Here is a 24794-nt window from a genome sequence, read left to right as displayed (position 1 = left end):
ATCATCAAACTTAGCAGAGAAGGCCTGCTAAGGATGGGTGCATGGTGTAAGAATAGGGTGAGGATAATGGTGGGTGGAGGCATACCTGAACACTGCCTCACAGAACTTGGCCTTGGTTGATAACGTGTTGGAGTCACCTCCCTACGTGTGTAGCCAGAGGAGGCTCTTCTCTCAAGCTGTGTTGATTGGACACTTGGTACATCTGTCAGATGATCATATTGGAGTCCATTTTGTGTTACTGTAATGGTAAGAGCCATGTCACCAGCATTTCCAGTGCCAACAGGTTCACCAGTGGTGGCAGGAGTCAGCAGAGGCCCCAGACTAAGGCAGACTAGAGAGGAAGACCTGGCAATCTGTTTAGCGAACACAGCCCATGAAAGCCCACAGATGACAAAAGAACATTGTCCACTTGCACTGGATATGTCGTGCAGAGGGATCAAGCGCTGCTGGAGGCGACATCGTGTTGGGAGAATTGGAGAGCAGTGAGGGAAGGGCAGCTCTCCGCGGCGCCGCAGAAATCGTCTGAAACATGCCAATCATCATGAGGCTGATGCCCGCGGAGCGACATTTTGCTCTGCTGAATATAAGGTCCCTAGGAGCCGTGGCAGCTAGAGTGTAACTCAGTATGGTTTTCTTGGTTATGATCTTAACAGAAGCAGGTCATCAGGGTAAAGTAAGATGCTGTTGAGTGGGGCGGGGGGGGGGGGGGGGGGGAGTCTGGCAGTCTGGCAGTCTGTCCCTCTATTGTGTGCTAGGTGCTGTTCCAGGGTTAAAAGGTGTGGTCCTCCTCTCAGAGCAGACACTGATCTTCACACAAATCCATCAGAAGGAAAAGGACAGTGAAATCTGGCTGCAGTGGGCAAGTGAGAGGGAGTTTGTTCTGCCTAACAGTCTGGCTCTTTGAGAAGTACCCTGAGAAGCAGGCTCTGAGTTTATTAACCTGCAGAAGGAGACTGGCTCCGGGTGGGGGAGGGAGCAGGCAATAAGGGGTATTGTGGGAGAGGTGGGCGAGAGTTTTGTAGCTTTAGGACCTGGAGAGTGAGAGGCCTCCTTGGTGCTCAGTGAAGCTGCTACCCCAGCAGTATTTCCCAAAGTGAGGGAGACCCTCCCGAGGGCCTGCGAAAGTAGAAAACTACAGTTCATCCTGGAGTATGGGCTAGTACAGGCATTTTTCATTGCCAGGGGGCACTCAGTATTCATTCATTCATTCATTCATTCATTCATTCAGTCAGTCAGTCAGTCAGTCATTCAGTCAGTCAGTCAGTCATTTTCCTGAAAAGGAGCAGTGGACCAACTAAGTTCAGGAAACTAACCAAAGCTTGGGTAGCTCCAGGAGAGCAGTGTGAACTGGTTTGCATTTTAAACCTGTTTCCCTCGGGCCTAGGCTCTCCCTCAAGGTGTGTGAAGTGCCCCTGGCTCCATGTCCCCTGGGCGTCACTCTCCTGCCGAGGTGAAGGAGCGAGTTTCTCCAATGCCTTTTCCAGGCTGTTGGGCTGGTGGGTGCGTGGTGATGTCTTCTCGGGGACCAGCTTGGCGTGTTTTCACTGGAGGTCACGGGGACACACAGGAAAAGAGCACACTGCCGATTTGGACAGCCGGACTGGAAAGCCAGGCTGCTCGGCAGAGCCCTGGCTGTTTTTAGCTTCCTTAACAGCTATGGAACGGCATGGAAAACCGGAGACATTCCAGGCCAGTTCTGTTTGGAGGAAAAATGACATAAATTTTATTCAATTACCATGTGAAACAGACAAGACACTGTTCTCTGGTCATGGGTGTAACTAGCTGAACCCAGATTCTCACACTACAGCGGAGTCGAGGGCCCCCAAGGAATTGTCAGATTCGGGAGGCCAAGCCCATTCCCCCTCTCCCCTCCCCCCCCAACAACACCACCTCTCCAGGTTTCTGAGTCATCAAGCCTGGGGCGGGTGGTGAGAACTGGCGTTTCCAAGTTCTTGGGCAGGAGTGCTGATACTGGGGACCCTACTCAGAACAGCTGTGCTACAGAATGTAGTTCCAGCTTTTGTGGGGGTCGGCCCTGAGGATAGAATACGGGGCTCAAACAGAACTCCCAGTCTCACAGAGAGGCCCCGCTTTTGTGAAGATGGAAAGCAGTGGGGGCAGCATTTCTGACAGCCTGTCATCTGCTCCTTCCTTGGTCCTGGTCCACCCAGCCACGCTCTCCTGTTGCCAGCCCAGAGAGCTACAGTGAACTGCTGGCAGCAGGCCTGCCGACTTGGCCTCCAGCTGCCAAGGAAATGTGACACATGGAGCCAGGGCCCCAAACACTTGCCTGGGACCCAGCCACATCTGGAGGCTGGAGACAGACTTTCCAGACACTTGGCCACACTAGTCTCAGCCCAACCAGGTGTCTCCCTTAACGTTGGATAAGGATAGAAACCACCTCCAAGTTTCCATGGGAAAAGACTGGGAGAGCTTATCCATCCATGTCTCGGAGGCCACTGGGCGGAGAGTGCTGCGGCTATTGTTAGTTCTTCCTCTGGTGCACCCAGCAGGGTTGCCAGGTACTCAGTCCATTCGGCTCCGCTGCTCAGCACAGCTATGGCACAGGGCGTGCTCGGGCACAGAGCTGGCACTTCGGGCCTGCTCCGGGTCAAACACCTGCTGTTTCAGATGAGGATGCCCTAGTTTGGTGTCAAGAAGAGAGGCCTTTCTGTAGGTGTACTAGAACACAGTTTAGAGCCGAAAGCTTGGCTCTTCTCTCCGTTGCATATCTTTTTTGTGTGTGGCTTTCTTCAGAGGTCAGTGGTGTTTCGGGGGTAGGATTCTTGCTTTTCATGTGGAGACTTGGGTGTGATTCCTGGTCAGTGCACTTCATGCATACCCACCACCCATCTGCCAGTAGAGGTGTGTGTGCTGCTATGAAGTTAAGTTTTTGTGGCGCTTTTGGCTAAGACAGTAAGAAGAAAAGCTTGCCTATGTGCTTCCAAAGATCAGCCAATGAAAATCTATCGTGCATCATGGTCTAACCTGCTATTGATCCCCAGGATGGTACTAGAACAGGCATTATAGCTGGGGTCACCATGTCTTTGGGACCAGCACAAGGACAGCTAACAGCAACAAGCCCCAAAGGAATTGAATGACTGAGCATTAGGGTTGACGTATAGGGAATGCACATACTTCTGAAAACTAGAGATTCTGAGAAGCAAGTCTCTTCCTATTGCTTCACTTTTCCCGAGGCTCACACCATTCCATATGTGTCCTTTACATTTTGATGTGACTTTTGCTCCTGTTATGAGTTACTGGGAATCACTTTATCAGTTTATTTCAGACCACTTACAATATTCCTTAAATGTCTGTGGTGTTTGGCTGATGTCTACATGGCAGGCCTGGGTGTTTAGGTTATGCTGTGAAACACTGTGCAACTTGAATTCTCTCTCGCATAGCCTCGTGTTTCTATTCTCCTCACTGTTCATGTTTTGAAATTTCATGAACTGAAGTTTTCCAGTTTGGGTCCAACCCTAATAGTGAATATTTGAGGGAAAATGTGAATTACAGTCATTGGGTGGTACTTGAAATATAGAAAAAAGGAAAAAGTTATGTGCTTTCCCCGTCTTTACTCAGGTTTGGAGATAGGTTATTAAGAAATTACTTCAGAATTGGCCAGGTGCTGGCCCACTATAAAATAAATAGCTTCTGTTTTGTTCTTGAGAAAAATAAATTGTGAACATTAAGTGAAAATAGAACAATGAAAAGTGCTCTCTTTTCCCTGTGGGAGAAAATATAAGACAATGGTGCTATTGAATTCAACTAACAGTTTTCAATGAGTGAGAATCCAGCAGCGACATAGCTAACCCCTTCCCCCCACAGGTGTTCAAATGCTGTGTGGGCTTGGTTTCTGATGTGTCTGGTGGACTGGGGTTGTTGAGCAGCTTCACTTTGCTTGCCTTGACCCTGGCTGCCTGTGAACCGCTTTCTGTGGTTGTTGATGGATTGATATTGTAAATGAAGCGGTAACTGTAATGATCTTTAATGTCCTTGCTGGAAAATTCTCCCTTCTAGTTATAGCTAAAAGAAAGAACATAAGTGGAGCATTAGAGTGGTTTGATCCTTCCATAACTTACTGCAGTTGCTGTGGAGTTGCCTCTAATAGGATGCTTTTCGTGAACTACTCTTTCTGTCCTTTGTCCTCTGTTTTACTTGAGGTTTTCTCGATCTCTTCTCTTGACTTTTGCTACCGAGGTCTTTGCTATTTCCTTCTGCACTCAGGTGCAAAGTTGAGGACAGATCCTTTTCTGTGGTTATAACTCGATCTCAGTGACAGCCGTGCCATCCTGAGAAGTGCAGGGAAGAAAGAAAGGCATGCACTCTTTTTGGTGGGGCAAACCTGGATTTGAGTCTGGGTCCTTGTGGACTGGCTACAGACAGGTTGTGTTGATTTTGACACACTGAGCTTGTTTGGGTGACTGAGATGGGGTGGGGTGGCAGACTAAGAGAGGTGGTGGTGAGGATTGGAGATGATGCTGGTGATACGTTCAGGACAGACTGACACATAGCAGGGGCCCTAAAGGCCCTTGTCTACCCGTTCCTCACCATAAGATTCCCCTTCAACTTCTTGAAGGAAAGTCCAAAATTAGAATTTTAAGCCTTCTGCCAGGAGCATCAAAAATTCCATTTCTTTAAAATGAAAATAATCGGCTCTCTACATCTTACTATATAATGCTGCCTAACTGTGTGTATGTGCATGCGTGCGTGGGTGCATGCACGTGTATGTGCATGTGTGTGTATGTGCATGCATGCGTGGATGCATGCATGCATGCTAGAGGGCTTCAAAAAGCTTGTGGAGAAATCCGGTTACTCTTTAATTCTATTTTTTCACGAAATGTTAGAAGCCTTCTTGTATTTGTGCACATGTGTGTATGATTCCAGAGGACGGACACACACGTGCGCGTGCACACACACACACACACACACAGTGTTTCAGGGGATTGTCAGGAACAGGATCTGACTTCTTCTGATTTCATAAGGCAGGTGGGTGGCCCATCAAACCCTACATCATCCCAAGGTCAATTCCTGTGAGGCAATGGTCAGGCCTGGCTTCACCCTCAATGTTGTTGACCGGTTCTGATGTCGATTGGCTCTCAGTTCTTCTCTTCTTATGTGATGTCATAGCTCTCTATCTCTGGATCAAGGAGGTTCATTGCAGAGGGACCTCAGAGTCCACAGGTTGGGCTCCACTCCCAGCTCTTTGTTGAGGGTAGGAGATTCCCCTGTTCCTCATTCTGAGATAGCTCATTTTATACCTAGGAGGATGGCAAGATTGTCTAATACCCACATTAGAGATAGATACAAGTTTTATAATTACAATTAATAGTCACTCAGAATTGAATTATACCAGCATCTTTACCTACCCAGAACCATCAGGAAAAGAGGAAATAGGGATCTAGAAGCACAGGGAATCTAGGACAGACGAACCCCTCAACACCCGCAGTAGGAGTGGCGACACCAGGATGGAAGGGGGTGTAGAAAGGGAGAACCGATCTTGGAGATCTATGTGTAACCGCCTCTCTGGGAGATGGGCAACGGGGAGGTGGGTGAGGGGCGATGCCGGGGAGTGTAAGATAAGATATAATAATTATTTATAAACTATCAAGGGACCAGGGGGAAGGGGGGAGCAGGGAGAAGGGGGAGGGGAAAAAAAGGGAAACCGAGCTGATTCCAGGAACCCAAGTGGAAGGTGAATTTTGAGAATGACGAGTGCAATGAATGTATAAGGGTGCTTTGCTCAATTGATGTATGTACAGATTGTGATAAGAGTTGTATGAGCCCCCAAAAGATTTATTAATTAAAAAAACTAATTTGCATGATATGGCCTAGGTATTTTAGGAGTACTTGTGGTGTAGGGTGGTACATATTAGGTTACTAATCAAAAGGTCAGTAGTTCAAAACTGACAGCTTATCCATGGGAGAAAGATGAGGCTTTCTACTCCCCAAAGGGTTATAGTTTCAGAAAACCCACAGGAGCAGTGCCATTTCGTCCTATCAGGCTGCTGTGCATGGGGATTGACTTGATGGCAGTGAGAGTTTTGACTGTCATTTGGTAGGAGTTGCGAAGACTACAGCTAGATGCCATATCAGGTAAATCACTGTGCCGCAGGAAGCCTTCCAATTGATGAGAGCTCCTTCGGTCTCAGAAGGCCTTTTAAATAAGGTTTGGGATATATTGCTCACATACATGTAATTTTTATATGCGCCAATAGCACTTATGAACCCCAAAATCTGAATTTCACATCTACTGTATATACTCGAATATAAGCCGACCCGAGTATAAGCCGAGGTACCTAATTATTACCTGGGAAACCAGAAAAGCTGACTGACTCGCGCATAAGCATAGGGTGGAAAATGCAGAAGCTATTGGTGAGTTTTAATAATCAAAACAAATGAAGATAAAATTACTAAAAACTGAGACATCAGTGGGGTAATGTATTTAAATATTTATTTTAAGTAAAAGGACAAGTCATTTAACATTAATAGACCAGCACAGTACGTGGAAAATAGGTTCAACTAAAACAATAAGGTATCAACAATGATACCTTAAGAGTACTATTCCCTGAGCTCAATTAGCAACCAAACTAAAACGTAGAGTTAAAATCCTTCTGAACTGGATTCCTCATCATCATCTGTATCCCAATGCAGAGCTTCAGCTGGTGTGAGGTCATCATAGACGCTGTCCTCACTGAGATCGCCGTCATCACCATCACTGCTGTCATTTTCATACAAAGCGCAGTCTTCACTGCCATCCATAGCATTACTAATACTATATTTCTAGAAGGCACGTCGCACCATGTCTTCTGGAATGTCTTCCCATGTATCTCAAACCCACTTTGCTATTAGTTTTATGTCAGGTTTCATGAGATTTCCTCCTTTTGTTAGTCGAGCTTGACCAGATGACATCCATTCATGCCACATCCTTCGCACACGGTCTTTAAAAGGCTTATTTAAAGATACATCCAGAGGCTGCAGTACCGATGTAAGCCCACCTGGAATAACGGCTAAAGTAACTTTACTAGGTTTTGCCAATTTTTTTATGTCATCCGATAGATGGGCTCTGAACAAATCCCAAACAAGTAGCAATGGCTTTTTCTTTAAGGCTGCTCCTGGTCATTGGTTCCAAATTTCTTCCAGCTATTTTTTGTTCCTTCTTCATCCATCCAGCCTTTAACATGTGCACGCACAGTAATTCTTGGTGGGAAATTGATCTTTATAGGCAAGGTCTTTCTTCTAAAAATAATGACAGGACACAGCTTAGTTCCATTAGCCAAACATGATAGAACAAGTGTAAAGTTGTTTTTTTTTTCATTTCCTGTGGTTTCGAGAAAAATGGCTTTTTCTCCTAAACTTGCCACAGTTCTGTTGCTTGGAATATCAAAAGTCATGGCAGTTTCATCCATATTCCCAATATCTGCCAGGTCATAATTATAAATCCTTCTTTGTTTTATAATAAATGACTGGAATGACACTTTTTTCTTCAAGGTCTTGTGGCAATTTCTGGGAAATCTTTGTTCTTTGTCTCAAACAGAGTAGGCCAAGCCTATTCATGAAGTGGGTACACCATCTTGCTGATGCAGCAAATTTTTCAATGCCTGGTGCTTTATATTTGTCATCCTTAACCATTTGTAGAGCACGTATGTGGATTCCCATGCGTGTTACGCAGTAACCATTTTGACGACACTCCATTTATGCAATTCACTCTCTAGCGCCTCATAAAAAAGACGTTAAACCATGACGAGCTTTTTTAGCTTTTGGAATCTGTTCCAAGTCAGCCTTCATTTTCTGCCACTCCCTCCCTTGCTTTCATCAACACAGAATCCCCTACTTGCAATATTGTTATTGCTCTCTTCTGCTCTTGACGTGTTAGCCGGGAGGAGTGGGGGGAGTCCATGAGGTCAGGGGATGCAGGATGTGAATTAACACAGAGACCAGAGGGGAGAGATGCAGCGCAGCCACAGAGACACCCTTACCAGTTCAGCTGCCACTATGGGTGCTTCTGTGAATTGGAGCCATCCATGTCATAGGACGGCTCTGATTGGTTAGATGTGAGTAAACAAACATTCAAAGCCCTGCAGTGTCAGTGGGCCTTTGAATGAACAGCAATCACCCAGGAGATGAGATAAAGGGTGCTCATCCTGTTACCTGGTTGGGGGGGGGGGTGGCCCAGCGAGATGTTACGCCTCGCTGGGGTACCACTGACCCTTGTATAAGCCAAACCCCAGTTTTTCAGCACATTTTTTGTGTTGAAAAACTCAGCTTATACACGTGTATATACGGTATATATCCTTTTGATATTTTTTTGAAGCAGAAGAACATAAGATGTTTATTTTACAATTGTTTCAATGAACAGAATTTTGCTTTGGGGAGAGTTTTAGACTTATGAAAAAATTGAGTGGATGATAGAAATAAAGTTTTGTACTACTCCCTCCTTATGCAATTTCTTCTATTGTTAACATTTTATATTATTGTATTTATTATTGTTAATGTACCAGTATGCATTCATCATTGTTAATTGAAGCCTGCACTTTATTCACATTTCCTTAGGCTTCATATAATGTCCTTTACTACATTCTAGGGTCCCATTATCCTATTGACTATGTGTGTGTATTATATACACACACCTATGTAACTTCATCTGTTTCTTCTTTGTGTCTTATAGGTGTACAATATGTTTCAGCACCAGAGTCTTGGAATTAAAGTTAACATTCAAGTTAGCAAGCTTGTCCTGCTGCAGCAACGTCCTGTAAGTCCCTTGAAGTATCTTTCAGAGCACATGGACAAATGGACTCTTCTTTACGCTTCCTGGCTTTCATTAAGTGCTGAGGAGGAGCCAGGTGGTTGTCTGTCCGTTCTCCTTCCTTGACTTTGCAGGAGATGACAGTGTGCCCTGGGCCAGTGGCCATGGGTGTTGGGGGCAAGACCATGGTAGGCACCATTACTAAATATGGTTTATGCTTGTCTACTCAGGGCCTTAGGAGAACTCTTAGGAATAGAGCCATTTGCATTTCTCTTTCATTCTGGTATGTCTCATACTGGGCTCCCAGCTAAGTGGACAGGCTTGGTGATTAGGACCTTGGGTCCATTGCAACCAGAGCTGTATCCAAATGGGGATTTCATAGTACTATTTTGTAGTCCTAAATTGAGTACTTTCCCACATGACAGCATTAGCTACAAAGTCAAGCAAAAAAACATTAGATTGAAGAACCACTGCTTGGTTTTGTACACAATAATGTCTGTAAAAGAGAAAGTGCTTTTCTAGAATCTCGTCTCCCTCAGAATCATGGACCTTGGTGGTCTGCCATGGTGTCTATTGCATAATCATTACTACTAGGTTTGTTTTGTTTTCAATTGGGGACAGTGCAACATTGAAAGATGTCTCCATGAGTAACTCTCAAATTTAACGTCATTGTAGTTTGGATGTAAACTCTACCTTCTGTGGGAGTTTTTTTCTCTGACTGCTCTTTGATGTCTCTTAGGCCAAATTGTCCATTGGGCACCATGGTGAGCGGTCCCTGGAGAGCTTCTGTCGCTGGCAGAATGAGGAATACGGAGGAGCGCTGTACCTGGGTAGCAACCATGTTCCAGGTGGGAAGGATGATACACCCCCTGTGGATGCAGCTGTCTTTGTGACCAGGTAAAGCTGAATCCAGACCATAGCAGAGTAGGAGAGGAAGTGCAGAAGGAGGGATTGAGAATTCAGGCCTATAAATTAGACCTTGAGCTTCAGTTTTCTGGGCGTCAGTTTTCACATCAGTAAAATGGGACCAGATGATAGTACCTCCCTCCAAGGTATGAGGATTACATTTGAGAGTTTGGAGATGGAGGCACAGAACAGAGATAGAATTTAGCTGGGAATGTGAAGTTGAGGAAGATTTTATTGAGGCTGGGAGAGAACTTCCATGAGGGAAGGGAGAGAAGAGAAAGGGAATTGGGCATCTTGAGTCCCCGGGCAGTTTCGAGTCCCAACGAGTTAGGTCAGGGAAGTCGCGCCTGGCAGTGAGGCAGTGGGACATAATATAGGGCCTGAGCCAAGGACGTATGTGCTGATAATAGGGAGGAAGGCCTTCTGGTGTTGCAGTTGCAGGGTCTGAGTCAGGATGTGGTCTGTGAGTAAATCGTCCTGGAACGCTGAGGGAAGGGACTGTACAGACCCGGCCTGGAGAGATAAGCTCCTTGGAATGCTGGAGGCAGGGACTGCACAGTCCAGCTCTGGCCTTGAGAGGCAGGGGAAAGGGGCCATACAGTCCAGCAAAATATTTTTTGGGAGAGCTGGGGGAAGCGGCTGCATGGTCCGTACCTGGCCCAAACAAAATTCAAAATCCCTGGTAGGAAGTAAGGGCACACTAGGCATCAGTCAATATTATTACTATTATTGTTAATAACATTATAAGTATGCTGTAATCCTGTGTAATTTAGAGTCTTACAACTCAGAAGAAAATTAATTATTGATACTCCCCCTCCTTCCATCAAATAAACTTCCAGTAGGAAAGAGCTATGTGCTTGAAGTTGTTTCCAAACTGTCTTAGGCCCACCATTCTGAAGAGTGGTGATTCCACAAGCTTCCTGTAGAAGCGAGTCATAGTCTCTGTTGAGCCCTGCTTGGCTTCGCTTAACTGGCTGTCCATTGGCTTCTCTGTTACCGGTAGTCATTGAGTCAGTGTTGACTTGTGAAAATTGCATATTCTCTGAGTAGAACTACACTCCATATGGCTGATTTTTCCAGAAGTAGATTACTAGGCCTTTCTTTTGAGGTACAGCTGGGTGGACTTTCAATTAACAGCCGAGTGCATTGACTGTGTATTCCACACAGAGGCGCTATCCTCCATTTAGGGGCAACAGAAGTGGGCAAAGATGTAAGTTGCTTCAGAGCGAGGCAGTAGGGGTCCTGCTGGGGCAACAGGAACTAAGGATCACATCCTTCATGGGCAGCACAACAAGGGAATATTTGTTTCTTTCCTATATCTCAAACTTCAATGAGATTAAACTGACTTTCTATGGTTGCTTCCCTTCAGCAACAGAAGTAAAATGTATTCAGGTTCATGCCAAAAACTCCCTTAGAAAGTGTGCAGACGGAAGAACTTAATCCACAAGGTTAAATTGATCAAAATTACGTTATAGTTGTGAGCTTTCGTTTTTAATTTAAGAAAACCACTTCCTAAATTATAGTCTTTCTTTTCCCTTTGCTCCTAACCACCTTTGCTTAGCAGACCATGTGCATTGCAATCCATTGCAGTCACAGACTCCTAGTCATCCTTGTAAATGCTTCATCAGTTGCCAAACAAAAGAGTTAAAAAGTGCTTTTGTAGCATAGGGATTCCTTGCGAAATATTTGCTGCTTTTCCAAGATGTGGCTAAACATAGGTTGAGTATTTCTAGAAAGGTATAATCTGTAATTCTCATTATCTACCATAAGGCTGGTGTGTTATAAGTTGCCAAGAACCAAGGAATAAACATGTTCTGGCTCCTGCTTGCCCACAGAGGGTACTAGGGGTCCCCAGTTATCATACCCCCCTTGTCCCCCCTCTGCCCCCCCCACACAGAGCACGGAAGCTGCCATCACTTAAGGAACTTAGAAATTGTGTTTGGGGCCTGTGTAGTTTTCTTTCATGTACCTGGAGGCTTGTTGTATTAAGTTTAAGGGTAACAACTTTTGAGGGTGGATTTAATTTGAGGAAGTAAACAGGAATCTGAGGGAACCAAGTCTATATGTGACTGTAGGTGGTTTCTGACTTAAGATGTACTCAAGTTGTGCCCAATCTGACCCCACCACCATGGCAAAATGCTAAGGGCATGCAACAGAGCAGCAAGAAGAGCAAAGCAATGAAGTCTAGAGGGAGTACCAAAAATAGACTTTGGAGCCAGGGCATGGCATCCCATCAGACTCAACTGGAAAACACCCCTAAAGGTCAACAAACAGACCTGGAACTATAGGCTTTTCTTTTTGTTGTCATTGGTTTTTGTTGTTTGTTTTCTTTTGTGGTTTTGTTTTGCTCTGTCTTGCTTTTGTGCTTATTATTGTCTCTGCATGTCTATCTAGATAAGATAGGCGGGATAAACATTCTGGAGAAGAAAACAATGGGACCTATGGTTCCGGAGTGACATGGGAGAGGGGGAGGGGGAGGAAAGGAAGTGGGTGTTAAAAATTCCAGGGACAAGAGAAAACAAATGATCTCAAATCAATGGTGAGGAGGGCATAGGATTCCTGGTGGGTCTTGATCAAGGGCAATGAAGTTGAGAGGAATTTCTGAAACCCAAATGAAGGCTAAACATGATAGTGGGATAAGAGGAAAGTAAAACGAAATAGAAGAAAGAATGAGGAGTCAAAGGGCATTTATCGAGGTCTAAATACAGGTATGTACACATGTCAATATATTTATATATAACTATAGGAAAATAGATCTATGTACATATATTTATATGTTAAGTATTAACGTAGAAGACAGATGTTGGACCTCTACTCAAGTATTTCCTCAATGCAAGAACACTTTGTTCTAGTAACCTGGCATTGCGTGATGCTCACCTTCCCAACACGATTGCTGAAGACAAAATAGGTGCATAAGCAAATGGCGTGAAGAAAGCTGATGGTGCCCAGATATCAAAAGATCTAGTGTCTGGGGTCTTAAAGGTTTAAAGATAAACAAGCAGCCATCTAGCTGAGAAACAACTAAGTCCACATAAGCACACCAGTCTGTGTGATCATGATGTGTTGACAGGATCAGGTATCAGGCATCAAAGACCCAGAACAAAAAATCCTATCATTGTGAATGAGGGGGGTACGGAGTGGAGGCCCAAAGCCCATCTGTAGACAATTGTACATCCCCTTTCGGAAGGGTCACAAAAAGAGATGAGCCAGTCAGGGTGCAGTATAGAACCAATGAAACATACAACTTTTCTCTAGTTGTTTAATGCTCCCCACCCCCCCACTATCATGACCTCAATTCTACTTTACAAATTTTACCTTACATGCTAGGCCAGAGCATGTGCACAGATGCAGATAAGAGTTGGAAACACAGGGAATCCAGGACCGATAAACCTCTCAGGACCAACAATGAGAGTAGGGATACTAGGAGGGGAAGGGGAAGGTGAGGTATAAATGGGGTACTAATCACAATGATCTACCTATAACCCCCTCTCAGGGGGCTGGCCAACAGAAAAGTGGTCAGTGTAAGACATGAAAAATAATAATAATTTATAAGTTATCAAGGGTCCATGAGGGAGGGAAGAGGGGAAGGGGAGATATGAGAACCTGGTACCAAAGACTCATGTAGAAAGAAAATGTTTTTGAAAATGATGATGGCAACAAGTGTACAAATGTGCTTGACACAATGGATGGATGGCTTGTGATAAGAGCTGTAGGAGCCCCCAATAAAATTATTCAAACAAAAAGATGTACTCAAATTACAACAAACCAATTGGAGATTGTCTTTTTGCCTTTGTGTTTTTGTGAATCTTACCATTAGTAATAGGTTCTACATACAGTGTTTGAGAAATTTGCTGTTGTCATCATTCTTGGATGTTCACTATTAATAATACACTATTCAAAACATTGCTGTGTAGCAACCTGTGGCCTGGTCTACAATGGAGTTGGTATGTATTCGCTAACTGTATTGTAGATTGTGAATAGAAACATGAGTAGAAAGTTGGGTCATGTTTACGTACATTATGACATTTTTACTTTGCATGTACCAGATAACAGTTCCTATTCAAAACTTCACTCAGGATATTGACATCGACTTCATTGTTAATGAGACCAATGAATCAAACCACTGCCCTCGAGTCACTTCTGACTCATGGCCACATGATACAGGGTTTCCCAACCTCTGCACGGTTACAGGCACAGCGAGCCTCCACTCTCCTTCATCGGGGGCCCTGTGCTTAGCAACCCAGCAATGCCACCAGCGCTCCTCAGACTCGGCTTGCATGTGATCCTGGGCAGCATTTTGTGTCCTCAGAAGCATCACTTGTTAGTTTGAAGTCGAGTTGTGTAAATTTCGCACAAACCCGCACTGCTTATATCCTCAGCGTCTAGCAAGAGAAGTCATGTCACGGAAGGTTCTAATCCTAAACAAGAAATGGATAAGGAAGGTGCGAGACATGGATAGACAGATAAAGACCAGTAAGGATCCTGTTAATAGAAAGAACGTCTGTGAAATAGCGCATGCCCGAGGGTGGGCTCTTTCCATGTTTTGGACAGCCATTGCAGATGAGAGGATTTAGAAGTCAGGTAAAGGAGCAGTTTCATGAAATTGACCGTTTTAACAGAGAAAAGGCAAGGGTCATTCCACAAGATGGAGAAGCTAGTGGTAATTTGAATAGAACCAGGAGAAGATCCCTGTGAGTGTTCTTACTATTCAAATGAAACAATCAGCTCTTTTGAAAACTCAATAGAAAGAAAAGATAACATGAGTACTTTAATACCCACAAATGTAGGTTTCATTGCTTTAAATGCAGATTTAGGTTACATAATGAGTGCATGATTGGAGAAGCAGAGTGTCAATGAGTGTTAAATCTGATGAAAATTTTAATATTATCAGCTAGATAAATTAATACAAGATGATGAATATCTACCAGACCAGATTTTCAGGTGTATGAGTCAGGCATAATTTGGACAATGATGCTTGAATGGAATATTCCCATATAGGTAACACTGATGCCTGGTTTCAAGACTTTTAAAAACAGACTTATGCTACTGCTTGGAGGAAATGCTGCCGGATTTAAATAAAACATTTTCGTGTGTACTGTGCTGAAAACCCCAGCTCATCCAAACCCATTGACAAAAATAAGCTACTGGTCTAACACAAGAGTGACATCTAACCTTGGACGACAATTGTGTTACTTGTAGACTGAGTTTTACATTATGCCATCTCAAAAAAGTGATTTTAAATTGATGAAATGTCAACAGAAATGGTTCAACGGGTGTCAAAGTACTGAAAGCACTTACTTGACTTTCCCACGAAATTTTTAAAGAAAGCTACTTGGTCAACTGATTGGATGAGACCCAAGTTTGTACCCATCCCAAAGAAATGTGACCCAACAGAATGCTTGCATTGTAGAACAATTTGTTAATATCACATGCAAGTAAAGTTTTGCTGAAGATCATCCAACAACAGCGGCAGCAGTCCAAGGACAGGGGGTCAGAGCATGTGGAACAAAGTATGTTATTTTCTGACGTCAGATGGATCTTGGATCAAAGCAGGGGACACCAGAAAGATGTTTACTTATATTTTATTGACTGGACGTTTGACTATGTGGATCATAACAAACTATGCATAATCTTGAGAAGAATTAGAATTCCAAAACACTTGATCATATTCATGAGTCACATGTACATGGATTGAGGAACAGTTGTGCAAACAGAACAAAAGAATAACACATGGTTTAAAATCAGGAAAGACGTGCATCAGGATAATAGCCTCTCATTATAATTATGCAATCTGTATGCTATGCAAATTATCAGAGAAGCTGGACTATATGGAGAAGAATTCAGCATCCAGATTGGAAGAAGGCTTATTAACAACCTGTGATATGCACAGGACACGAGCTTGTGAAAGCGAGGAGGACTTGAAGCACTTGCTGCTGAAGATCAAGGATTGCAGCCTTCACTATGGACTACCACTTACTGGAAAGAAGGCCCAAATGCTCACAAATGGATCAATAGGTAACAACATCGTGATAAATGGGCCAAAGGTTGAAGTCGTCAAGGATTTTGTCTTTCTTGGTTCCACCATCAATGCTCATGGAAGCAGCAGTCAAGAGATCAAAGGATGCACTGCATTATGCACATCTATGTCACAAGACCTCTTTAAAGTATTGAAAGGCCAAGGATGTGATTTTGAAGACTAAGGTGTGCCTGACCGAAGGAATGTTGTTTTGTTTTGTTTTTCAATAGCCTCAGATTCATGTGAAAGTTGGCAGCTGACTAGGGAAAACTATGAAAAAATAAATGTATTTGAATCATGGTGCTGGAGAAGAATATTGAAAGTACCATGGCCTGCAAAAAGGACGAACCTATCTGTGTTGGAAGAAGTAAAGCGAGAGTGCTCAGAGGCAAGGATAGCCAGATTTTGCCTAACATACTTGGGACATGTTGTCAGGAAAGCCCTGTCTCTGGAGAAAGACATCATGTTTGTTAAAGTAGAGGGGCAGTGAAAAAGAGGACGGCCCTTGATTGAACGGTGGCTGTAACATCGAGCTCTGGCATATGAACAATTATGAGATTGGTGCAGGTCAGGGCAGTGTTTTGTTCTGTGTGGATAAAATTGCTATATAAGGTGCCCGGCTTTCAAAAGATACAGCGTTTGGGGTCTTAAAGGCTTGAAGATAAACAAGTGGCCATCTAGCGGAGAAGCATCAAAGCCCACATTGAAGAAGCACACCAGCTTGTCTGACCACGAGATGTAGAAGGGACCAGTTATCAGACATCAAAGACCTAAAAATCATATCAGTGGGTGCCCACCTTCCTGATATGATCAATGAAGGCAAACATATGTATAAGCAAATGTGATGAAGAAAGCTGATGGTGCCCGGTTATCAGAAGATATAGTGTCTGGAGTCTTGGAGGCTCAAAGATAAACAAGTGGCCATCTAGTTCAGAAGCAACAAAGCCCACATGGAAGAAACACACCAGCCTCTGTGACCACGAGTTGTCGAAGGGATCTGGTATCAAGCATCAAGGAACAAAAAATCATATCATTGTAAATGTGTGAGTGCAGAGTGGAGACTCTAAGCCCATCGGCAGCCAACCGGGCACCCCTTACTGAAGGGTCTCGGGGAGGAGATGAGCCAGTCAGGGTGCAGGGTATCTACGAGGAAACATACAACTTTCCTCTAGTTCTTAAATACTTCCTCCCTCCCACTATCATGGTCCCAATTCTACCTTACAAATCTGGCTAGACCAGAGGATGTACATTGGTACAGAGAGCAACTGGAAACACAGGGAATCCAGGGCAGATGACTCCTCCAGGACTAGTGATGAGAGTGGCGATGCCCAGAGGGTGGAGAGAATGTGGGGTAGAAAGGGGGAACTGATTGCAAGAATCTACGTATAGTTTCCTCCCTGGGGGTTGGACAGCAGAGAAGAGGGTAGGGGGAGATGTCAGACAGTGTAACATATGACAAAAAAATAACAATTTATGAATTATGAAGGGTTCATGAGGTGGGGCGAGTAGGGAAGACGGGGGAAAATGAGTAGCTGTTATTAAGGGCTCAAGTGGAAGGCAAATGTTTTGAGAATGATGATGGCAACAAATGTTCATATGTGCTTGACACAATGGATGTATGTATGGATAGTCATAAGAATTGTACGAGCCCCCAATATAATAATTTAAAAAATAATAAAGATGAAATCGTCAAGCAAAAAACAAAACAAAAAAAAGGTTGCTATCACTTGGAACCAATTCCATGGCACCTAACAACAACATCCCAGAAGTGCATGCATGTGGCCTTGAAATGAACATTCATTAAAAGTTCTATGTGATAATGCTCCCAGGACATCCTCTTCACATAGGTAATCAAAGTCTTCCAATATGGCAGCTGTGACTCGCCCTATGGATAAAGGCCGGCACCTTTAAAGCATACGATTTACGGGCTAGCTTTGCTTAGGCAATAGCTGCAGCAGATGGAGGTATGGTAACTTGACGTGATTTGGGGAAGAATTGCAATATTCCTCTGTCGATACAGTTCATTGCCTCTTCCTGGGAAGAAGTTATGGGAAAATTTATTCAGGGAATATGGAAAAATTATCAAGCTATGTGAACATGTGTGAGGCATATGATAAAAATAATCTGATGGAAGACATCAATGGGGGGAAACACATCAAAGTGCTGTGGTAGTTAGGGATTGTGTCAGCTAGACACTCCTGGCCAGGAGTGGAGTCAAACCTGTCAATCAAATTGCAGCCTGATGACACCTCTTTGATGTCATACGCCTTTTGTATAAGAACAAGGTGATCGGAGATGATCTCTCTGTCCCTCCGCTGCCCTGTCTGCTGGAACTCTGCCTGCCTCCAAGGGTGGTCCCATGCAGGCAACCTGATCTTAGAGCTGCTGACACCCTGCTATGTTTCCATGGACTTTGGACCCATGCGGCTGTGCACCCACAGGCATATGGCTACAAGAGGGCTCGGGAACTTTCTTGATAACATTACTTCTTTTTTTTTTCTCTTGTAACTGATATTTCATTGGTTTTGAGATCAGTTCAGAGACATTATAAACAATTTGTACACAATCCTTCATGCATGTACGAAAATCCTAAAATGGCATGTAGAAAAATTTTGTTTCTAAATTCCAGTGACTTTCCAGCTTTAAATTTAGAGGAAAATTTTAAAAAAGAGATTATCAAGTACCATTATCTTCAAATGCTGGTAAACTTACATCTTAAGCCGCACTAATTCACAATTCAATGTCACACACTCAAATGTTCAATCTTTCACAGCACATAACAATGTGATCAGGAAAACTGGCTGACCACAACCAAAGCTCTTACAGAATGCACAGTTCTGACGAGAGTCATGATGGCAGAATGGTTTTCAGACACAATTCTATTAAGAGAACAAATGTGGAAACAAAATTTTAAATGTTCAAGTCATAAAAATGCATCACAGTGACTCCAAATTGCCATTAAGTATGTTTTGTATTAGGGATACAAAAACTTACCCCCAACACATGGAATGTTATGTTGACACCCAAGACAGTCAAATCTTCCCACAACTTAACATCCCACTATTTTCTGGTTGTACTAAAAAATAAACAACCAGTAAAAGATTTTACATCTGTAAAAATAAGCATTTACACTAAAAAAAAAGGGATGAATTGGGATTTCCTTCTTAAAAATGTTTCTAGAAAAGAAATGTTTCTAGAGCTACTAAAAAACTTGCATTTACAAAATAGTTGATGAAAATATTCCTCTGGAGTGTACAAGAAGGGAGATAACAGGGCCCACTGATAAGACATGATGAACATTCATCAGACTTGGCTTCTTTTTCTCCTGCTTCATCAGAGGCTGCACTGTCCTCGTGTTTCGTTTCTCCCATTTTCAGCAGGTGGGTCTTCTCTAGCTTCTTGGTCAGCTGCTTCAGCCTGGGTTCCCTTTGCTCCTCTCTTCCCTTTGGCTTGCACTTTTTTGTCCGAAGGTTTATCCTTTCCGGGTGCCTTTTTGGGCAGGTTTCGCTGATTAATCTGGCCGATCTCCTCTTTGGTTCCTCCTTCACCGCCCCTTCGGCCAGCTTCCCTTCCTCTTGGGCAAGTTGGCTGTGGGGAGGGTGCTTGCAGGACCCCTTTGGACTGCGGGGCACCGAGAGCCTTCTCGACGCTGGTTTGCCTGGCGCTGCCGCTCTGCCCTCTGCTGCCCGAGCTGCTAGGCGATATCGTTGCTTCTATGAGTGTCACTGGATTTGTTTCTCCAGGTAACCGAGCCTAACACAAATGCTGACTCAGACCTTGATACTGCACATTGGTCATAGAGCTGGAGACCGGACAGAGCAGCTTAGGTTTGCTTTTCTCTGAATGGTTTTGGAGGAGAAAGGAAACGCTGCAAAAAGAAAAGAATGAGGAAGAGAAAGGAAAGAAGGTGTCAAAACTTTTTTTATAGTGAACTGAGTAGCTGAAGTTGTTATTGTTTTCAAAACAACACCGGGGGTTTCCGTTGTTTAAAAACATGGACCCCAATGTGATAGTTTTGCTAAATTGATAGTTTGGGGGAGCAGTAAGATGTTATGAAGGGAGAGAGGGAAAAAAAAAAGAATCCTACAGAAACTCTCACTGATTTTCTGAATAGAAATACCATCTCCCTCCCCAAGGGTGATCCCCAGTGCATCGGAACCTTCCAATAAGGGAGTTATTAATACCACTGGCAAAATGCTTCTTCAATGTCAGATTACATTTTTATAACATACATATGCCTTACATTTTTATGTAATGTTTCTACCCCCCAAAGACCAATAAAGTCCGGATTTATAGAACGCAAGGGGGAAATATGCCTGGTACTCTGTTCCTAATTAGACACTTTGGACCTAGTTTCTACCCATACCTTGGCAACTTAGTCCATGTGATACAGACCCCTGGCCCTTTTCTTCTGAGGTATACAATATCCTACGTAGTCCACACAGGGACTTGATGTGGAAACTCCACCTCGACAACTGGGCTTTACCTCAAACTCACCTCTAAACTTTTCATAGTGTGAGAAGAAGCAGATGACTGCTATACCAGGGGCATAGGACTGGTGGTCATTGGACTTTCGCTTGAATGTCATGTCTCAAGGATGCCCAGTGAATGGTGGCCCAACACTACCACATACATACTCTTTTAATGCTTTATTAAGACATGTATTAATGTGGGAGGCCTGTTTCTGCTACTGTCAATGATGGTTGTGCCTTATAGCCAGCCTTCATTATTTGTGTAGTGTCCAGTCAATTAAGGTTTTTTTTCTATACAGGTCAATAATTCATGTATTACAGCTTACACCCCCCCATACTTGCATAATCTCCTTTTCTAACCTGTGTTTTAAATTCTATGCCATTGGCGGAATCCCTGACACTATCAATACCTTATGCCTCAGGAAGATGATTGCGAATGTTCTCTAACATACAATGACAATGATGTCTCCAAGGTGAACCATAGACATATATGAATCATAGCTATATGGATGGATTTGGGGCTCTCACTTAATACTAGCCCTAAATTAAAAAGTAGTAGTTCTTATGACATGGCTCTCATGAAGAGATCACTGAAGATATGGGTGCTGTTGCAAAGTGTGGTGAAGAAGCTAGATGGTGCCCGGCTTTCAGAAATAATAGCATCTGGGATCTTAAAGGCTTATCTTCAAACAAGAAATCATCTAAGTGAGGGCAATTAAGTTTATAAGGAAGAAAGACACCACCCTGGGTGATACAAGATGTGTTAGAGACACTCTTATATGTTCAAGAAAAAGCTTTAAATCAAAAAGTAACTCTATATTGAGAAAACATTCCATTCCAGTCCAACTTAAGTCCATAAGTGTAATACTAGCCCATAAGTCCCTTTTCCAACTTACACAGCCACATGCAATGTTGCAGAATGCAAGAATATCACAGGCTGATGGGTGCAAAGTCATGTGGAGCCAGTGGTGGCAGAAATATCACAACAGCCTGGCAGGTCTCAGAGCGGCTACCCAGAGAGAGGAGGGGGGCAGTTCCCAGGTTCCTCCTCATAAGAAGGCCATGTCCACAAGGAGACATCATTCGGCTGTGACCTGATTGACAGATTAGTTACCACCCCTACACTTTTATATACCTTTAAGCTGACATGAAATTATGTAACTACCACACAAGGATCATAAGTAATATAATTCAAACCCGAAGAAATGATATCAGAGCTGAAAATTGTGGACAGCGGGTTTGCAGAAGGCTATAAATGACAGGGGAAGCCCAAATGCATTTGCAGGGCCCACACGTGGATTAAGCCTCAGGTGAGTCCCCTTGGACCACGCTCTAGCACCATGAATAACCTTGTGAGCTCAGACAGGGAGCACCATGGGCGGGGGGGTGGGTGGGTTATACTAGGGAGGGGTAGGTTAAAAAGTAGTATCATATTTGATTTTCTTTTGATTCATTTAGAAGTCATTTCCGTTTAAAGACAAGTGGAGGGACTATGCATGTCTATGAAGCCACCAGTGAACCTCTCTGGCCATAGACCAGGGATGCGACCAGCCTTGCTCTCGTGCAGAGTGCAGTGCAGATAGAGTTAGGTTAAAATGTAATACCTTATTAAAACCTCCGTTTTGGTGTAGCTTTTCTGGTCGTGTTTGATCTATTGATTTGCAGCTGAGAAAAATTACTGAGAGATGACTGATGGGTAAACATGATAGTGAGGCAGGAAGAAAAAAAGAAAAGGAGGAAAGAACAAATATGTAGTAGTTGTATAAATATTTATATATGTAAATATAGAAATATAGGTGTACTTATTTATATATCTATATACATATGCAAATGCAACCGGGAAGAAGATGGACTCTGGGCCTCTACTTAAATCTAAGCTCAGTATGAGAACAGTTTGTTATAATAATGTGGCATTGTATGATACTCACTTTCCTGACACGGTCACTGAAGACAAAATGGGGGCATAAACAAATGTGGTGAAGAAAGCTGATGGTGCCCAGCTATTAAAAGATCTAGCATCTGGGTTCTTAATGGCATGTAGTTAAACAAGCAGCCATCTAGCAGGGAAGCAACACAGCCCACATGGAAGAGGCATAACAGCCTGTGTGATCCTGAGGTGTCCATGGGAAGAGGTATCAGAAGTTCAAAAACAAGCAATCAAATGGGCATAGTGTAGTGGAGACCCAAAACCCACCTGTAAGATAATTGGACATCCCTCTCAGAAGGACCACACAGAACGGATGATAGATCCAGGGTGCAGTATAGCACTGACGAACCATGTGAGTATCCTCTAGTTCTCTAGTATTTCTTCCCTGACTGTTATGGTTTTTACTTGGTTTACCTCATTAATCATGTTAGATTTGTGTACATTCACCTGTATATTTAAGATCTTTGGATGCATGAAAGTCAAGATAGATGACCCTGCAGAAACAGTAAAGGGAGTCGTGGTTCCCTGATGGTGCGGGAAGGGGAGAGGATGCTGACTAGGGAGCTGATAGCCATGATGACTGTATAACCCTAGTCGATGGGATAGAACAACAGAATTGTATGTCAATTGATATAATGGACTGTAAGATATGGGGGAAACTATTCTAGTGGGGACAAAAGGGGTTCCTGGGGTGTATGGTGGGAGAGAAAAGGAATAAAGGGGAGCTGACATCAAGGAGTTTAAGAAGAAAGAAAATGTTTTGAAACTGTGGTAGCAATTGTACAATACTGCTTGACATGATTAGCTATGAATATAACGATATCCATAAGAGCTCCCAATAAAATGATTAAATTTTTTAAAAATCTCCCTTTCGAGCCATTTTAAGTCGTTCTAGTTTTTCGTATTTTCTGCTTTCTTCTAAATTGAAGTTTTTCTTTTATTATTGTTAGCTTTTTTGTTTGTTTTCGTGTTTCTTCATTTCTGAAATCCAGGATGGGTGACTATATAGAGACGGTAATTTCATTAATGGTTTCTTATGGAGTCCATCAGGGCAAATTGGAGAGAAACGGGGAGTTAATAACAATGAGTACAAGAAAGAAGAAAGTGGTCCAATACTGATTGCATTATGATTATATGATGCTTCTTGTTATGAGTGAACTGTTTAATTGTGCTATATGTGGATTCTGTTCAAATAAAATGGTCTAAAAGAAGGCTGTGTTTATGAAGGTACTGATAATGAAAAGCAATAATAAAGAAAGAAAAAGAGGGATTTTACTTCTGTTGAACCAATTTATAATGGAGTTGTGAGAATGGAAGGACTCTTGTGATAAGTGGGGACTACCTGAATAAATTAATGTGACTCCTTTTGCAGGTAATGATTAGGTTAGGGCCGAAGGCCTTTCTTAGGGATGTCCTCTAAGCAAATAACATCATCTTTGGAAGTGTAAGGAGTCCTGGCAGTTAATGGCAAGTCGGGCAGTTCGAAATCGCCAGCTGTTCCAAGGGAGAAAGATGAGGCTTTCTGCTCTTCAAGAAGGTATAAACTCAGAAACCCGCAGGGGCAGTGAGTTCTTGGTTGGTCTACAGTGAGTTGGAATATGCAGTTACATTTCCAAAACCGCAGTTCAGAAAGTTTTTAGCATATGTACGTTCTTATTTAAAATATGGTTAACCTATAGGAACTTCATTTATTTCTGTTTCTGTCTCTTTCTGGTCATTGGGGGCAAAAAATACCCACCACCAAACAAACAACTTTTAAATGGTATTGGTTAATGAATCAGTAGCATTTTTTTCTGAAGATACACGTGTCCCCATAAACCTTCTGCATTAGTCCTTTTGCCCCTCAGCAAAGGAGGCGGTGGATTGGGCTGGCTTCTTTTTCCTTTCATTCCTCATAGCAGATTACATGCCACCAGGCAAACATCTGCATCAAAAGGTCTTTTCTAACTCCAGCACTTTGGGCAGGGTCCTGGCTCTGTTACCATTGTTATAGATTGAATTGCATCTTCTGCCCCATCTTTCCCCCACAAAATATGCACTTGTGAGTGTGACCTTTTTGTGAAATAGTCTTTGAACATATGACCACTTACCATAATGTCCTATCTAGTAGGATTGGCCCTAATATTGAGTGGTGTCATAAAAAGATGGTCAACTGTATTAGTCATTAGGGAAATGCAAATTCCAACCACACTGTGGTGTCACTTCACACCCACTCGTTGATAGCTTCTGCCGTGCCTGTTTCTGCGCATGCCAACACCATGCGTGCTCCGGAGGGTGTTGGATGCTATGGTGTTTTGGAGGTATAGCTTCAGGCCTGTCCTCCGAGGTGCCAGTCTTCCAGCTGGTAGTGGTGCTTCCCCAAGGGGTGTCCTAGAAATGAAGAGAGCAGACTCCGAGCCTGAGTCCGACAAGGCTGGCTATGTGATGGAGCTTATCAAATGCAGGTGCAAGTGACGGAGCACCAAGGGTCACCAGGAGCCAGCCGAAGCTGGGGAGGGGCCTGGAGCAGAGCCTCCCGCCGAGGCTCCTGCAGAAAGCAGAGCGCTGCCCTGATTTTGGACTTCCTGCTTCCAGAACTGTAAGACAGTCTGTCTCTGTCTGTAATCCTTTGTGCAGCAGCCTCAGGAGAGTACAGCAGGCATGTTTGAGGTGCAGGTGCTGGAGGGTGTGCTGGGGCCCGGGCTCTATGGCCAGAGGAAAGCATGTTTCTTCAGCTGCAGCTTGTAG

General features: G+C 43.5%; 1 protein-coding gene across 1 annotated transcript in view; it reads left to right on the top strand.

The window, feature by feature from the left end:
• The window catches only part of ADAMTS17 (ADAM metallopeptidase with thrombospondin type 1 motif 17), a 434502-nt gene that overhangs the window by 75125 nt on the left and 334583 nt on the right, over positions 1-24794 (top strand). Inside the window, exons 5-6 of the mRNA XM_075557910.1 lie at positions 8669-8752; positions 9486-9643. Coding sequence (XP_075414025.1) covers positions 8669-8752; positions 9486-9643 — 242 coding nt within the window. The remainder of the gene's footprint in view (positions 1-8668; positions 8753-9485; positions 9644-24794) is intronic.

Source organism: Tenrec ecaudatus, chromosome 9 (genome assembly GCF_050624435.1).
Source record: "Tenrec ecaudatus isolate mTenEca1 chromosome 9, mTenEca1.hap1, whole genome shotgun sequence".
In the NCBI taxonomy this organism is placed as follows: domain Eukaryota; kingdom Metazoa; phylum Chordata; class Mammalia; order Afrosoricida; family Tenrecidae; genus Tenrec; species Tenrec ecaudatus.
The sequence above is the reverse complement of the archived record's forward strand: the minus strand, read 5'-3'. Positions and strand labels throughout refer to the sequence as shown.